The 18,817-nt window shown below is 49.4% G+C and overlaps 1 protein-coding gene across 1 annotated transcript in view; it reads right to left on the bottom strand.

Annotated features, from left to right (window-relative positions):
- Positions 1 to 18,817, bottom strand: part of TET3 (tet methylcytosine dioxygenase 3) — a 159,167-nt gene that overhangs the window by 26,121 nt on the left and 114,229 nt on the right. The window contains exon 4 of the mRNA XM_074981893.1: positions 9,115 to 9,205. Within this exon, the coding sequence (XP_074837994.1) occupies positions 9,115 to 9,205 (91 nt within the window). The remainder of the gene's footprint in view (positions 1 to 9,114; positions 9,206 to 18,817) is intronic.

Here is an 18,817-nt window from a genome sequence, read left to right on the forward strand (position 1 = left end):
AGAAAAAACACCATGCTGAACACACCACAGGGCAGATGCTAGCTGCTGGGCAGGACTCACTCCACAAATCCCATCTGCTGTGCATCCACATGCCCTCCCTACTACAGCTCATGCTGGGTCTGAATCATCGCTCCCTAGCCCCACAGCTGGAAGTCCACCACGGTCTTGGCAGCACTGGGATTCTGAGTCATAGCTGTATTCATACGACTGGTGCTGCACTTGTGTGAATCACATCGCACTAGTGAACTGCAGTTGAGCTGCTATACAACTATCCTTAGGCCTTGGCAGTTCTGCATAGTGTCCCCTGCCCTCTGCCACCACCCCCATAGTCTGGGTTGGAAACAGGCTTACACAATCCTTTTTCCCCCGGGAGCTGCGTCCCATCCCTCTCATTCTCGAGGGCTACACTTCAGGTCTATACATGAACCTGCGAGCAGGCTGATTTCCATCTTCAAGAGCCATCCCTGTGTTACCTCTGCTGCGGGCAGGCCCCTAAAAACAGAGCGCAGCTGTGGCAGCACAGGAAACAGGACAGATTAGTCGCCCTGGGGGCAGCTATTTCCAGCACAGTCTCCCAGTCGGTGCTCACGTGGGTGTATCGCTCCAAGCAGGGCATTGCATGCCTTCATCCAAGCAGGGCGCACCTGGAGACATACTGCACACCTGGCTATCTCGAGGAGCGGGCCCATCTTATTGCAGCCAGGGGAAGGGTGTAGTTTTAAGCGAGGCCACTTTAAGGCTCCACTTGCTCTGTCCCTTATGCTCCCCATGGCTTTGCATCCTCATCCTGCCCTTACACCTGTGTTATCTCACTGGCCTCAGATGAGCCCTGCAGCACGACGGTATTCCTTCTGCCGTATGCTTTGTGCCTCTTTTCCTTCTTTCCTCTCTGCCACACAGAGCCAGGTGCCCTGTTAGATACACTCATCCAATGGATCACAGCAACCCTGGGTTTTCCCTGGCGCTAATCAGCACAAATTAATCTCCCACTCTCCTCCTTTCTGGAAGCTCTAATTAATTATGCCGGCTCCCTCCCTAAAGGGCTCACTATCCATCACCCCCGGGGGTAGAGAGCCCACACAGCCCTGCAGAGTTTTATTAGCCAGACATTTTTAAACAAGGATTCCCATGCCCCAGCTGATGTTCATGGGTGAACGCACACACACACAGCCATTGTAGCCGCACTGCCTCATGCCGGCAGGCACTCCAGAGACTGTGCAGATGTTGGGTACCTGTGGTAGGAGGGGAGCAGGGTGACTACAGAAAAAAACCAGAGCTGGGGTGACTACATTTTGGTCAGACTTTCCGTGGAGGGGACATCTGTGAACAGTTTACAAGGGGTTAATATGTGTTCAACAGCTGTTTTAACAAATGGGTGATCAACTGCACAATTGCAGCATTATCTGCAAACCCTGGCTCTAACCACTCAGCCTGTCTGTTATACCCTTACCCTGCCCTTAACCCTTCATCTGCCTTATCTTCTGAGAATGTATGGACTATCTCTTATTCTGTGTACATGCCGCACCTCACACAATTTGTCCCCGTTCTTGGTAGGCCCTGGGCACAACAACATAAAAACAGGAGGTCAACAGATTGCTTATAACCAGGCCGCACCAAATTCACAGCCCATCTTGGTCAATTTCACAGTCACAGGATTTTTAAAATAGTAAATTTCATGAGTTCAGCTATTTAAATCTGAAATTTCACAGTGTCATAATTGCAAGGGTCCAGACCCAGAAAAGAGTTGTGGGGAGACTGCAAGATTATTGCAGGGGGCTTGTGCTACTGCTACCCTTACTTCTGTGCTGCTGCTGCTGGCCAGGATCCCAGCTCTAAAAGGCAGACCACCACTGGCAGCAGCAAAGAAGTAAGGATGGCCTGGAATTGTACTGCCACCCTGACTTCTGTACTGCTGTTGGCAGGGTGATGCCTTCAGAACAAGGTGCCCAGCCAACAAACGTTCTCTGGCTGCCCTGCTTTGAAGGCAGCACAGAAGCAAGGGTGGGAATATTGAGGACCTCTTCCCCAAAATAACCTGGCAACCCCCAACTCTATTTTGGGCCAGGACCCCGAGTTTGAGAAATGCTGGTCTCCGCCATGAAATCTGTATACTATACGGCAAAGCCACACAGGAAAAAAAAACAGATTTAATAGGAGGAGATCAGATTTCACAATCTGTGATGTTTTCTTCATGGCCATGAATTTGGTAGAGCACTACTTACAACTATCAATAATACCTTCAGCTGATGTACTCATAACATCTGCAACACTGCTCCAGGGGAAGATTCTCAAAGGTACAAATGGCAGTCAGGTGCATAGATCCCACTGAAACCCATTAACATGTGGAACTCACTGCCATAGGAAGTTATTGAGGCCAAGAACTGAGCAACATTCAAAAAAAAACGGGGGTCAGGGGTCAGGACGTGAGCAAATGTGGAGGGCAGAGGATCCTATGTGTGTTGCTGCTGGATTCTCACATCTTCTTCTCAAGTACGTGGTCCTGACCACCACCTGGGACAGGACACAGGGACAGACTGAGTTCTGGTCAGATGTAGTCTGGCAGTTCTTGTGAAATCCCAGGCAATGCCGTCAAACTTCACTCACCCCCAGCAGCTGAGAAGAGAAAGCCTGCAATGGGTCCTGGCTCTATCAATGACACTGCCTGTTTGCAGTTGATAAATGGGATTTCAGCTCCATGTAAAGTTCCTACTCATTGTGGATGGGCCACTGTGGATGCGCACCACTTCCCTCTACAGAAAGGAATCTAGACTGCTTATCTTTGTGGCTTAGGCCCCATATTGCTTTAGCTGAAGCAGCAGCAGTTCATGCTTCTGGAACAAGAGGCCCTGAGTTTTATCCCCGCTGCACAGGAACAGCTATGAAATCCTAGATACTCAAGTTTACAAGGACACATCCTGCAGAAAGCTCCATCTCACGTCAGAGTGTAACCACGGAAAGCCAGAGCAAACTTCAGAGCAGAAGCACGTTATGATTTATATTGCAGTCGCCCCCTAGAAGCCCCAGCCACGGCCCAGGCCCCCATTGTGCCAGGTGTTGTACAGAAAGAGCTGACAACCTGCCTTACCCTTCACCTCATGATCTCACAAGGTTGTATCAACACTGACTGATGACTCATCGCCCTCCCCTTCACGCTCCTTCCCCCCAGTCTGCAAAACACTGCCCTCCTGCAACAGAGAGGTGAAGGACTTCAAGGCCTTGCTCTGTCCATCAGACAACAGGCAACTCTGGCTCTCCACATTAGACCACGCTCCCTCCCCATCAGATGAGCAGACTCCTTGGTATTGAGCCCCAGCAGGTTACACTGACTTCAACTGGCACGGGGCAGCTGATTTTGTCTGAAAATTCTGGCCCTGAGAATCACACAACTATGGGCAATACCACTAAAAGCTAACAAATAAGGTCATCTAATGGCTAGCCATTCCTGTGACATGTTTGACCCATCTGGTTATTCCTCTCCCAGTTGAAAGCCTCCAGCAAGAGAAGGTGGAGACAAAACATGGGAGTCTTCTCTGCCCTGAAGAATTCTCTATTCTTTGGCTCCCGAAGCTCAGACGTTCCTGTTCCACAAGGTGGATGAGAATTTCCTGGAGGGGATTTCATCTCCCTTAGCCATGAGGAACACAGACAGCGATCTGGAAGATGTGAGCAGCAGGGGCTAGGGCATGCATTTCATTAACCTGCTCTACACGCCCATCCCAAATGGGGAGAGAGACGGTATCCAAATTGGAGGGCTGGGGGAAGGCAAGCCTCAGCACACCACTTTCCAAATAACTACCTCTTCCACCCCCGCACAGAAAATCCAGAGCTCACCCTGGCATCTGGTAATGACGACCAGAAGGCTGGTGAGAAAACTGAAGCCGCTGTTGTAGGAACTGCCAGAGACTACATCATCACCGCCACTTGTGGTAGGTCACTATCCTGGGCTCTAAACAAAAGTGAACGCTCATGGGTTTGCAGCTCCTGGCTTGTGCCGCTACCCTTTCTGGCAGCCACGTCAGACATGGGAGGTATTCTGAACATCACCTTTCAATTCCCCTGGGTCCCATCCATGCTCCTGACTACAAAGGCCAGGGTGTAGACAGGCAGACCAGTCACGTCCACTGGGCCAGGGTGGAAGGCAGGAGCTGTGCCTAATAGCCAAGCTGAGTCAGGAGATGGGAACCCAGGTTGAGCTGGGCCAAGGTCAAAAGCAGGAATCAGGAGCAAAAGGGGGTATGGGATGAGGTCAGTAGCAGTAGTAAGCCAGAGTCTGCACTGTTGCTCAGATACCTTTGCTGCTTTTAATAGTCACTGCTGAAAAAACAGGTGGCTGCAAAGTTCTGGTGCTTTGGTCTCTGTGGGCAGTACTTCCTACATTGCCATACTCACCAGCCATTTGTGGGTGCTGTTTCATCTGGCTTGCCAGTGATGAGGTTAAGGCATCAGCCACCCAGGACCCTGCAGCCCCAGGTTCTAGACTTGCCTACTACAGCAATGGAAACTTGGGTATCCGATGGACCAAAATATGCATCTTGGAAAGGATCTTCTGTCGGGGTCAGTGTTGCTCTTGCTAATGTCAATGGGCGCTTTAACACTGATTTCAGCAGGAGCATAGCAAGGACCAAGGCTGGGTGCTCTGGAGAAAACCTATCCCCACAGCTGAGCAGGAGAGAATCTACGTGCAATTGTCTTTGAATGAAACCCAGCCCATGGAGAAAAGGGAGCTCAGACACCTGTCTCCACACTAGAATTCCCAGTGCAAGTTTCTCATGGAATAGTTCCACCAAAGCTCAGTGGTCCACAATGGCAAGGACTGGGCGTTCAGCTGAACTGGTGAATAGTCCCTGGGCTCAGTGCAGTTCTTCCAGATCTGCCAGCCACCTCAGCACACGGCCTGGCTCTCGGCATGAGCAGTTCTGAAACCGTACGGGTGAATTTCTATGGCCTTTAGCTGCAAAGCTTCCCGAATCCACAGGAGGCACTCCATGCACAGCCTGACAGGCAGGAAATTTAATTCCCACATGCCCAGACTGGGAACATGACATAACAAAGCCTGTTGGTTTCACTTTTTAAAATAGTTTGCACTTGTGTCACCCCTTCTATTCAAGGACCTCAAATCACTTTGCAAACATTACCTAATTTCCGTGTCACCGCCCCTTCTGGAAAGCGGGTAAAATAAGGAAACCGAGGTGATCTTAACCTGTGACTTGAAGATCAGACAGCAACAAAGGGTCCTGCGGCACCTTATAGACTAACAGAAAAGTTTTGAGCGTGAGCTTTCGTGAGCACAGACTCACTTCTTCAAATGCATCTGATGAAGTGAGTCTGTGCTCACGAAAGCTCATGCTCAAAACTTTTCTGTTAGTCTATAAGGTGCCACAGGACCTTTCATTGCTGTTACAGATCCAGACTAACACAGCTACCCCTCCGATACTTGAAGATCAGACAGTGGCAGAGACAAAACTCCAAGCCAATGAGGATTTAGGCTCAGCAGGGGCCCAATCCTGTCAAACATTACTGACTATCATAGTAGTTAAGGTCAGTCAACCCCTCGCAGATGTGTTCAGTAGGCTCTGAGGGCATCCACATGGTGTCAGTAATTACACCCCCACCAGGGGGGCTGTGGGTTTCTTTCCATAGCTTGCCTGTCCCCCTGTGAGTCACCATGCCTCCAGCCTCAGTGATGTAATCCCATCAGCCCTGGTGACACTGTGTTTCTGGCTGACTCAGCACTGTGACTCAATCCCAGGGGTGTAACCAGTTAATCTGTGCCCCACCCGCCTGCGTGGTATTTTGCTGCCTCCTGCTTCGCCCCTGCAGGCATATTCCTGCATGCTGCACCCTGGAGAACAAGCAGGTAAGACATCGACTCTTTCATCCCCATTAGTTAAACACTCGCCAACACCATAGCAGGGATGTAGCCTAGTCCCCACCCCATTCCACTCCTGCAGTGTACAGGGGGCCCCTGCATCAACTGACTCGGGGAAAAACTCCCCCAGAGCAGACGTTAGCATTGGGTTACCAAAAGCAGTGTTACGCAGCCCTGCTTGCAAGGCTTAACATATGGATTCTGGGCTTTGCCTCAGCTAGCCCGGGATGGCACTGTTTCTTTACACCAGGGGGATGTTTTGGCTCCCAGAGCAGCCCAGAATCCAGGGGGAGCACAGCTGGTGCAAAGTTAATCCTGTTCCCCATGCTAGTAACTGTCTCCATCCCTGTCTCCAACCTCAGGGAGAAATCTTGGTCCATGGGCAGTGTTCTCCGTAAGCCAAGTACTTGGGGTACCGCCCAGCTGATCAGCAGAGCACCCACAGACGTCAGCATGTGTTTCTATTGGTGGTGCACATCCAGACATGCCTCAATAAACCTAACAAAATTTATTCTGCCCATGGATGGAAAAAATTAGAGGGACCCCCGCCCACGGGAGTTTAGCCTGCAAGAGAGTCAGGGCTCAGCCTGAAGGGCTGAAGTGCCTGTTTAGATTAGCCTGGAATTAGCAAACCTACCCTTCCCTGCCCAGTCCAACATCCCAGCCCCTGGTGGGACGTGGGAGAGAAAGCAAAGGGAGTGCTTGTGCTCCCCGAGCAGCTGCCAGCAGTCTCACTGTGGCATGTATGTACACTGGCTGACAGTTTCCTCTAACGATTTTGGGTGCCCAAGCTGATGACCTGTTGTTGAGCCTCTGGCCCCAGGTCACAGCACACCAGGCTCTCAGAAATCAAGGCAGCACTACGTGCTTTTGATTTTCCTGGCGAGGGGATGGGTAAGGGGGAAGGGAGAGAGCAGGTGTCTGAGCCATGGGTGGGGGATGAGTCCATGAAGCCAGAATCCTGGGCCTGAATGGACCGTGATCAATGGAGTTTAACCCCCTTTGGCCAGCCAGCTGCACAGCAGCCTTGCCCACATTCCTGTTGCTTCCAGATCCCTTCTGCTCTGTTTCAACCTAGAAAGGGGAGGACACGGGCCTGGAGGTGACTCAGCTGCACACATATGGCACAAATATGTCGGGAGGGGGTGATAATCAAGGCAAGAGAGATGGCAGAACTGGGTGGGAGCACCCTGCACTACGCGACGAAATTGAGCAAAGGGAAAAATGTTTCCAAGCAGCCAGACTTCAATAAATTTACACCTACCTGAGAGCAGGCTCTGGCTACCAGTGAGCCTGTACAGTTGCCCCAGAGGAAGGGCTGAGCGCCCTGTTGCTTGATACAAAAAACAACCACCACATAAAACCTGGACTATGCTGGAGAGCGAGCGGCAGAGGAGAATCCTGCCCTGCCTGGGTGACCCCATTGCCCAATTTCACCGACTCAGCCGCAGTCATGAGGAACAATTACCATGAAAGGTTTTGACTTGCCCTGGGCCGGCTGCCTAGCTTGGCAGCTGTTGAACTGTCTGCGGGAGGCAAATGATACGCCTCGTCATACGATACTCATTGGCGCACAATGCAGATATGTATCCAGGCAGCACACAAGTTGCCAGAGGCCCTGCCAGCCCTGGCTGTGGGAAGCAATGCAAACCATTTGGCCAACCCCAACCCAGACTAGCTCCCCGTAGTAAATTGGACTAACCAGTGTGGTTACCCACAGGCATCTAGTTCCCACCACGGCTTTCCTTTGACCACCTTTGCCTGTGTTCAAGGCAGGGTGCTGCCTTCACTAGCCCATTCCAGAGAGTTCGGCAGAATATTCTAGATACCAACTCGGAAACCTACTCTGGGCAAAGCTGCAGAGATCAAGCAATGGGTTTAAATTGCTGCAAGGGAGGTTAAGGCTGGACTTTAAGAAAATTACCTAACTCTCAGAGTGGGATAAGCACGGGAATAAGTTGCCTCGGGTGGTTGTAGAATCTCCATCATTGGAGATATGTAAGAACAGATTGTATATCTATCGAACAGTGATGCTCTGGATGGTGCTTGCTCCTGCCATGGGAGCAGGGGATGGGACTGGATGGCTTCTCGAGGTCCCTTCTGGTTCTAGGATTCTAGGATTCAGCGCACACGTGCCGTGCAGTCAGAGGGGCTGCTGCTCTATGTGTACGTGCAGCATACAGATCTACATCAGAGTGAAATGCCAGGCGAAGCAATACAGGGACCCCCACTGCCCCAGGTCCATCTAACTAGATTAACAATCGCTCAGATGCGTCCACTGGTGCTGCAACCACAACTCCCATCTGCAGTGCAGAAGATGCACCCTTGGAAGTTGTTTTCACTGCCACCTCTCCAAGGCACTGCTGACAAACCCAGACGATTTTCACTGGCACTCCTGGAAGAAGAGCAGTAATCCCACATCCTGTATCCTCACCCAGGGATAACACAGCCAAGAGGTGGGTGAATTCAAGCACAAGTAGAACAGATGTTGAGAGAGAGGAAGGCTTTTCAACTTCACTTTAGCAGAGATGGAAAAAGTACCCAACAAGGTACTTGAGTAAAAGTGCAGCTGCTTTCACTTCCGGATACTTGAGTACAATCAAGGGGCGTGCGTATGTGTTTTTACTCAAGTAGTTTTCCAGAGGGACACTTGTAACTTGTCGTTAAATACACCCCTCTCCCCCAAAGCAGCTGAACTTTTACTCAAGTAACTTTTTGGGTACTTGTCCAATCTCTTCCATTTAGACTGTTCACAAGCACCGCACCAACTGAAGGGAAAGCGGTGGACCAAGTAACGTGCATGCCTGATGCAGAAGAAGACCCTAGCTGAGCCTGATAAATTGGAGGAATTGTTCTGTCCTGGTGCAGGCACGACCCCGTCTCTGCTGCCAAGCCCATGTCAGAATGGGGGACACAGCTGCTCAGAGCAGCCTCCAACTTGGGCGACACCATAACCTGCTTGGAAGATGCCCAGAGGTTAGATTCCACCTGGGGTGATGTTGCTACAGCCCCTCGCATGGGGCCTCAGTGGCAGCATGACCACCAGAGGGCACTGAAAGCATCTGCAATTCTCCCCCCTCCCCCTTCCCAGGGGGTCCTTGGAAAGGCAGAAAAGTGAGCAGCACCAGCTGTGCTGGAGGTGGGGCGGGGCAGCTCAGGAATGCACCGATTCAGCAGATCTCCTCTGCACAAGAGGGGAATTTTCCTCTGCCTGTCTCCCTTGCTGCAAACCCTCCGTGACTTACCTCTCTTCCATGAGATCCCTGATCGATGCCACTGTTGGTCCTGATCCCAGGTGGGTGTAGTACGGTCCCTCATCTTTCTCCACTATTTGTTCTAGGAAAAACAAGGGCAGGAGGGGAAAGTTACTCCACCTGAACTGTTGCCAAACCCTTCCCCTGCCCGCCCCCAGAACCCAGTGCCTGAGGCAAGTTCTCCATGAAATGAGGCTGGCCCCACTTTCTCGACACAACACCCACCAGTGCCGCCTGTGCAAGCCGAGCCTCAGCTGCTAGCTTGTAAAGCTGCGCATGGGGCTTGTTCATGCCATGGGCGCTACACTGGCACAGCTATGGAACTGTAGCTCAGCCGCAGTGCTGCAGGAAGGGGTTTTCTGTGGCTGTAGGAACTTCACCTTCCCAGGGGCAGCTAGATTGTGGGCTCTGGTGGCACAGCTCCGGTGCTCCAGGGGTTGTGAAAGGAATGGTTTTTGCACACCCCTAAGCACCAAAGCGCCACCTGATCGGCATTTTAAGCACAGGCTAAGCCTGAGACTTGTCCACACTGGAAAGTGAGTTTGGATTAAGGCAAAATATGAATTTAAAGAGTAACAGTCAGTCCTGATATGATCCCCATACGTAGAGAAGCCCTTAGCCAGATGCTTTGCTGAAGAGGCACAACAAGGAATAGCCCCCAGGTTTCTCTCTCAGGACTGGAGGACTACCAAGAGCAGTGCTTACTTTTGCATCTCTGGTGAGCAGACAGCTGTGGGCACACGCACAGAGAAAGACGGCATGTAATATGTTTGTCTAGTTCTAGGAGCACCTCATAAATCCAGGTGCCATTGTGCTAGGTGCTGTACAAACACATATTGCAACAGACCCATCTCAAAGAGCTCAAAATCTAAGCACACAAAGGAAGGAGTGTTACTCGCACTTTATTGCTGGGGACTAGCACGCAAATATGAAGTCCCCGAGAGCAGAGCCAGGAATGGAACATGCATCTGCAGAACACTGGTCCAGTGTATTAACCACAAGGTCACATGATAAGTAATGTGATACCTTAAGTGCACAGTCCTTTTCTACATCACAGCTGTGCTTTACGATTCAGACTCTGCCACCACCCCATTAGAAGTGACTTTCTCCCCTGTGATTTCAGTGAGCTCCTTCATGAACAAGGTATTGCCTAATACCAGGCAAGGTGGCACAATCTAGCCCTGAGCAAACAGAGGTGTGTGCCTGCTTAGCACGCAGCCAACGCCTCTCCAAACCACCCTCTCTTTTTGCTCAATGACCACAAATGGTTTCTGAGCCACTCCTGGAAGGATGAGCCTGCAGCGTACCCAACGCCTTTTAAATGCAGCCCGCAAGCAGAGCCGCTTTGGCGTGTTTCATTTGGTTTTATTTGGCAAGCATTTGTGTGGGAAAGAGCCATGCACATCCAGCCCTTTTCCCTGAAATTGGACACAACAGGTCGGACTCCCAGCTGGTGCAAATCAGCAGAGTGCCCCTGAAAGAGGGGCAGCTATAGCAGTTCCCATCAGCGGAGAGTCCCGACCAGCGGCATGAAATAGAACAAGATACACACACAGCCCCCAGACTCAAGTCCAGCGTTCCTGTAAGCTGAGGGCTTGTGCGGCCACCCAGGGGAGTTTTAGGTGTCGCCCAGCTGATTAGCAGAAAGCCGACAGTGGGCAGCACATGTTTCTATCGGTGGAGCACATCTGCACATGCCTGGGTGCATGTAAAAAATTTATTCTGCCCACAGATGGAAATAATTAGAGGGAACGTTGCTTGGGTCCAGCAGAACAGCTGCAGGCACAATCCAGGGCCAAGCAAGTACAAAGCCACACAGTGACTGCATCAAGCAGACATGGGCTGGCGCTCCTTGAGTTCGTAGATAGTCAGCCTCTGGCAGGCAACAACCAATGGGGTGAGTGGTGCAAACACAGTACAAGCCCAGCGGAGGACGCACAAGTGTCTTGCCACAGCCAGGATCCCCAATCAGCTGACATAAGAGCGCTCGGCAAACACTGACAGACCACAGAGTATTTTGGAAGAAAAGCAGCAGGATTCTAAATCACCGATTTGGCAGCGGCAGATTTTGCTGCATTTTCTATCCTAGAGCACAGCTCACAGGGGATGTTTTCTCCCTCTCTTTGCGGCCTGCTGGGATGGATACGAAGCTGGAGAGAGACAGGAGTGGACAATGCAGCGGTGACACCATGTCACCGGCATTGCCCGGCTGGGTAAAATGGTGCTATTTCATCTCAATCCCCAGCAGCTGTGCTGCAAGACATGGGGAAGACCTGACTTAGTTTCATTCCACACTGACTGATTATCTCCTGGGTCAGCGGGGAGAGAGCTAGGCTGCACAAGGAGCTGAGAGAGTACAGGTACAGGAGAACGTCCCTTCCGGTAGCTGGGCTTGACTGTGGCCAGACTGCAGAACGACAAGAGCAGGGTTGGCTCTACAGCGGACAGCAGTCCAACCCAGGGTCGATGAAGAATGACTTGGACACCCAGGGCGGGCAGAATACTAGTGTAAGTGGCTCTGGAGACTCTCAGCAGAGAAAAGTCAAAGGGCCAGCACCTTGACAAAGGGGAAGAGTTGAAACTGACTGAGAAGGAGCAAGGGAGTCCCATAAGGGGACTGAAGTGTGGCTTGGCCAGTGAGCTGAGCCACAGACAACCCATCAAGGCGCTCCATAGCGGGGCCTGGCTGGGCCAGCCATCCTGGCAGAGAAGGTGCCCACCAGAGTGAGGGCAAAAAGTAAAATTGCCCGCAAAGCCATATCTGGGCACAAGGGATTAGTCTAGAGGTAAGCATCCCCCAAGCCCTTGGCATTACTTTCTAAGGGAAAGCCTACACTGCCAACTACTGCCATGCAATTTATGTTGCCATAAAGCCACTGCAGTTAGTGTATTGCTCACGCATGTGCATACACCACTCCTTGCATTGGTGCTGCATGTACCACCGGGAGCATTTGTGTCAATGCACAGTGCACCAGAGATAAGTATCCCACTATGCAACTCACCATCCTCCAGCATATTTTGGGGATGTTTTGGCAACGTATGGTGGGTTAGAAACGAGTCACACCGGGGTGACTTGAACGGCAGGACCAAGTTCCACCCACGCCACTTTCACTAGCTCATAAAACCATCTTTACCCCATAACTGTTGCATCTATTTTTGCAAATCCCATGAACCCATGCAGGACTTGGTACTGTCTGCCATCTCAGACAGAAGCATGGAGTCGGCAGAGCTCTGCACTACTGTCATGAGCTAGGATGCGTGATCCTCTGGTATTCACAGAGCCCCCAGAAGAGCAAAGAGGAAACTGACAACTTCCCAGAAGGCAGGCTACTGCGGAACGTAGCAACAACTCATTCAATATCGCCTGTGGCATTCACAAAACAGCTGCAAATGGTGGAGCACTGCTTCTGGACCCAGGAAATGAGCACTAATTGAGGGAATCCCATTGTAATGCGGGCTTAGCATGATGATCAGTGGCTAAAGTACTTTTGGATAGGAAAAGCCATATTCCTCTATCTGGGTGCCATGCTCACGCTAGCCCTCCGACACAGGGGCACCAGAACAGAGCTGCGCTGACAGTGGTGAAACGAGTGGCAATCATGCTGTGACCATGGCAGATTGCTACCAGTCATTTTGCAGTTGGAAAATCCATAGTAGGGCTATTTTCATGCAGGAGTGCAACAACAATTAATCGTCTGATATGCAGAAGCACGACTCTTGGCGCTATGCAATGCACAGTGGATTTGCAGCAAGGAGGTTCCCAAACTGTGGCAGAATGATAGCCAGCACACACACCCCATTTTGGCATCAGCCCACTTTGCCAGAGAGCTTATCACCAGAAAGGGCTATTTTTCTATGATTATGCAAGTGCTGGCTGATCACTGGAAACACTTTACCAGCATCTGCTCCTGGTCAAAGAAGGCACATGACACTCACATCTTTAAGAACACAGAACTGTTCAGAAAGCTGGAAGCAGGAACGTCCTTTCAGAAAAGGAAGTTGGTCATAAAAGATTGTAACCAGCAGATTATCTCTGGTGATGCTGAAATGACAACAGTGATACCGGAGGACCAAGCCTTCCCCTTGCTCTTGAAGTCACTGGCCACCTTGGCAGCACTAAGAAACATTCAAGTCCCAGCTCCGCAAGTGCAGAATGACAGCTGAATGTGCTTGTGACAGGCTGAAGGGATACCCAGTGGTTATAGCTGTCTGCTGTGTCCTGCATAATATCTGTGACACAGAGGGGGACATGTTGCTGTTGGGATGGCGAGTGAAGGTGGTGCGGTTGTCTGGTGAGTTTGAACAGCCAGACACATTCTCAAGCAGATCCTGGCTCATGGCATAGCTGGGCCTCTTGGCTGTATGTCCTCCATCCTCTTCCTCTTCGCTGTTCATATCAGGGGCCTCTGTTTTAGGTTCCTCAGTGGTGCCCTTAGTGGTGGTAGAGGGGAATACAGCAGGCCCCCAATTTATGCAGGGATTGCATTCTTGTACAATCCCACAAGACAAATTTTGTGCAACTCAGGGGAGCCAGGAAACTTACAAGCACAGAGTATGTCTACACCTACTGGGAGATCAGCCCCATGAGGGTCAATCTTCCAAGGATCAATTTCACGCACCTAGTGGGGACATGGGAATTGAACTATCAAGGATCGACAGTTGACCCCCGTAACCCTCTTTCTCACAAGGAGTAAGGGAGGTCAAAGAGAGACTTTCCCATCAACCTCCCTCAGTGAGGACAGCCAGATAAGTTGATAGTAGATATCCTGCTATGCAATTGTTGTAGCTAGAATTGCGTATTCACTATCAACTTTAAGGTCTAGTGTAGACCTGGTCTGAGCACGACTCAATGCTGTTTGTGGAGGTGATGCTACTATGTCAGTGTAATGGGGTCCTTCCACCAGGGAGAACAAATTTAAGGGCAGAAACATGCCCTAGCAGGTCAGTGCATGGTGCTGACAGCCACCTCTTTGTAATGAAGACCAGGCCTAAGGGCCAGACTTTAAGGTCTTAAAGGACCTAATGCTCATTGGTTTTTATGGGTGTTGGGGACTCAGATACATATAATAATCAGGCCCTAAAAGCCTTTTGCCAGAAAGAGCCAAACAACTTGGTTTTGCCAAAACATCAGTTTCCCCGCCACCAAAGTAGCCATTTCCCACAAGTGATACAGTGTGTCTCTGCATGTCTGCAAGCCACAGAGGAATAGTGGCTCTTGCTGTGAATTTCACCATCAGCTTTCCAGCACCAGGCCTGCCCGCAAAAAAGTATTTTTAATCCATTATCCTCCTTCTTTAAATTACTTGACTTTTTACTTTAAATTGGGAAACCCAAAATATATTGTAAATTCAAATGACACCAAGAAGGGTCCAGTAACTAGCTACTTCAGAGATAGATACTTGGGAAAAACTAGAAAGAAATCTTAAAGACAGGAAGAAATAAATGAAGATAGACAAACAGACAATTAGCTAAAAGATGAAAATATGATAGATGTATAGCTCAAGACATGTGGATAGACATAAACAGATTAAGAGAAACAGATGATGATAGTAGACTGCACTCAAAATATCTAAAAACATAAATAAATTTGAAACTAAGCTCAACAAAAATATGTTTCATGATCTTTTTTTGGCTTTTCCAAAGTGATGGTACCCTAGTGGAGGGAGGGGGGTACACCACCCTTTTTAAGTACTTAGAACTATTCAGGATCAAAACATAACAGCAAAAATGTACACAGATACGACTCAAGAAAATGTTTAGCAATCACAATCACCTATCAAGCCATCTGGTAAAGTGAGAAAATTTAACTCAACTCCAGGGGGTTGTTCCCTGGTATAAGATGCTGCTCTCAGTAATGCTGGATCTATTCAGTTTACCTGAATTCCAAATAGATTTACCTTCCCTAAAGCCTAACACAAAAAGACTTTCCATTTTCTGGATTTGCAAGGAATCTCAAAGCATTCGGATTAGTAAGAACAGGAAAGAACTTCTATAATTCTGTCTTGCTTCAAGACATCGGGGCCACTCCAAATTCCATTTCCTGTTTCTAAACAAGACATTGCAAATTACTTCCTTTTTCCGGAGCACAATTACCAGCTGACCACACACTGAGTGGACTGAGCTGCAAATATCAGAAAGGCCAAACTGAAGCAACATTACATCTGGCATCACAGTTTTGGCCTTTGCACGGCTGGGAGTATTGTCAAAAATTATCCAAATGAGCAGCAAACAGATTTGGGAAGCATCTTTCTTGCTCTGCTGCAAAACTAAATGCTATTTTGGACTGTGCCCATGCAAGGTGCTTGCCCCTAATGTATACAAGAAAGGATGAAACATCTTTGCAGAAGACGACTGCATCTTCACTAATTCGGTCATTTCAGCTTCCAGAGGATTTGGGAAAGACATGCATATTCACCCAAAGTTCTAACCTAAAGCTCTCCTTTCGCCTGACTCACAGCAAAGCTGCTTCTTCATACATTACCAGGCCAGAACAGACCACTGTGATCTTCTAATCTCACCAGTACAACACAAGCCAGAGAACTTCAGAAACAGTTGCACCGCACATCAACATTTCCCCCCGCAATTTACCAAGAATTAATACCTTTCAGTGTTAATTTCCAGAATCAATTTCAGCTCTTTTGTGGGTTGGCTACAGGTACAGTGTTACTAATTTCCACCCCTCTTGGACAGAAAGATGACCCGGCAGGCACATGCAGGTTTCAGCCACTACAATCTCAAATCTTTCTGGCTCTGAACATGGCTAGATTGTTGGATTCTAGGTATAATCTTCAAGGCTGAGATTTTCACAAGTGACTACTGATTTCGGATGCCCACCTGAGATCCCTTAAAAGGGCTGGAATCTTCCTGGGCTTGGAGCTCAGCGCTTTCTGAAACTGCCCCTGTTTAAGATGTCTTGAGTAGAGCCCCCCTAAATGAGGCACCGAGAATCACTAGCCAAGTTTTAAACTCTTAGCCTAACATCATTGCCTTGCTACATTTGTTTACAGTAAGCCTGTTTCCTCTTTCTCCTCCCATCACATGCATGTGACTTTGTTAGTGTAGGGTTTAGCTTGTTTTTAAAAAGCAGGCTTTTAAATAATGATGATGCGTATTATTTGTACTATATTAGTGCTTAGTGGTTCCAGCCAAAATGAGAACCTCGGTGGGCTAGGAGCCATACTAACACAGTGAGAAAGAGCCACTAGCCCAAAGAGCTGGTAATCTAGACGTCATAGGAAAAAAGAATATTCTTTTACAGATGAGGGGAACCCAGGCACAGAAATGGTTATACAAGTATATGCAACATCTAGCACAACGGGACTTGATCACTGATTTGGCTCTCTTGGCGCTACCAAAATAAAACCTCCACTAATTAAAATCGTCCTAATTCAGGAGATTTTTTTCCAATGGCATCATACAGGCATCCATGTACAATCTGGGTCTTTGAAAACTGCCCTCTAAGTCAAGGGTGTGTAAACTTTTTACATTGGGCCCCACTTTTCATCCCTGCAACTAGCCAGCCCCCCACACCTTTCAAATGTAATCCAAACCAATGGAAATTTTGGTTATGTTCATGTGAAAAAGAAGAAAAGCCCTTTTGGTGTGTGTAATAAAATAAATCTGTAGAATGTTAAAACTTCATTAATCGGTATATAAATGTGAATACGCGTACAGAAAAACAGTAGCATATTTGCACGTTTTTAATTAGATGGGTGAGCCAGCAGCCAATCATGTTGCACCCTACTTACAAAATTTCATGCCCCCTCGAGGGGAGCCTGCCCCCACTTTGCGCCCCCCCACCCAGCTCTAAGTCTACATCTACACAACAGCCTAAACTTGAAATAAGTTTTTCCAGTTCTACTGTATCCTTTTAGAGATGGGGCAACCAGAACTAGAGACAGCATTCAAGGTGTGGTTCCACCACAGATTTATAGAGTAGCATTTAAGGATGTTAAAATTTGCCAGTTACACTTAGCTTGTACAGGCCACTGCGGACTGGAGCTGCTCTGTCTGCGCTGGAGCACTCCTCACCCACGGCAGTGCTCCAGGGATGCTCCAGCCAGGCAGAAAACTATCCCTGGTGCCTGTAAAAACTTGATTGGGTGGCAATCGCTAATTCAAACCTATTGTTGTAAATGCATGTATCTTCTTACTTCTCTTCCTAGTACCTAGTTCAACGATGAGCAACGATATTTGATGTGGGCAGGGCATGCCAAGATGGGGGCAAGAACCACACTTTTCTATGGCGAGGGTGCAGGGTCTGGGGTGGAAGCTGGGTGCAGAAGGGAGCTTGGGATAAGAAACTAAGGAGCATGAGGTGGAGTTTGGGTGAAGGAGGGGGTTGTGACCTACAGCACCGCATTGGTGTGCAGGGTCAGGGAGGGGGCGGAGATGCAGTAGAGGATTCTGCCCTGGTGGAGGAGTGAACGGAGGAGTGCAGGGTCTGGGAGGGAGCTGGGGTGTGTGGCTTACCCCAGCAGCTCCCAGCCAGCAGCACTCTCAGGCAGGCTTCCCAGCTTGTGAGCAGCCCTAGACCATTCCACAAGGCACTCTGTGCTGCAGGGGGGGCTTTGCATGCTGCCCCCACCCCAGCAAAATCTCTTAGCTCCTATTGGCTGAAAACCAAATAGCAGCAACCCCAAACAGGTCAGACTAGGGGTGAGCAAAGTGGGGGGCAGGCCCCCTCGGGAGCAGGCATGAAATTTCGTCAGTCGGGGTGCAGCACAATCAGCTGCCAGGTCTCAGGCTCACCCATCCCATTAACAGTGTTGCAATACGCTACTGTTTTTCTGGATGTGTAGTCACATTTCTATACAGACTAATAAAGTTCTTACATTCTCCAAACTTATTTTCTTACACATGCCGAAAGGGTTTTTTTTTAATATGAACATAACTGAAATTTCTATCAGTTTGGATGACATTAGACAGGTTGGGAGGCCCTGCTCAATGTAGGAGTGAAAAGTGGGGCCCAGTGTAATAAGTTTGCTCGCCTTTGGGTTAAGACTAGACAGTCATTATGGTCCTTTCTGGCCTTAAAATGTGCAAAATCCAGAGCAGAGGCACTTCACGTGCCCACAGCCAATACTGATTTTGAGCAACAGCTCTCCCTGAAAGCTGAGCGCTTGGGCAGCCATCCAGGAGAGATCCAGGTGTCACCCCAAGGGACCACCAGACCATCCACAGCCAGAAGCGTGTATTTCTGTGGGTGGTGCATATCTGCACATGCCTCAGTGCATGTAACATTTATTCCACTCCATGGGTGATAAAAATTGGAATGCTGCTCAGCACCACGTGGCTGCTGCATTGGGCTCTGATGGGTTCTGAGGGTTCCCTGGAGCAAACCTACTGCTCCACTGAGCTCACATAACACAAGCCGTGGCTCTGGTCCCCCAGGGTGGGAAAAGTACCCACAGACCGGATTAACCGGGACTCCCCTCCCCTAAGGAGCAAACCCAAGTTTAGGTTCCAAAGAGCCCAGGACAAGAAGAGGGCACTGGCTTCTGTGGGTGCCCTATAAAATAACCAGAACTGGATGATGCATAAGTGAATTGAGCTCAACAGTCAATTTTACCCAATAGTGTTATTTAGCGCAATTAGGATTTGCAGGCTTTCAACAGCATCTCGCCAGATAACACTGTGACATCCCCGTCTGCTTCCTTGCCCTTGGTACAACTCTGTTATTCCAGACTTGAGT

This window comes from Carettochelys insculpta, chromosome 31, assembly GCF_033958435.1.
Source record: "Carettochelys insculpta isolate YL-2023 chromosome 31, ASM3395843v1, whole genome shotgun sequence".
NCBI lineage: Eukaryota > Metazoa > Chordata > Testudines > Carettochelyidae > Carettochelys > Carettochelys insculpta.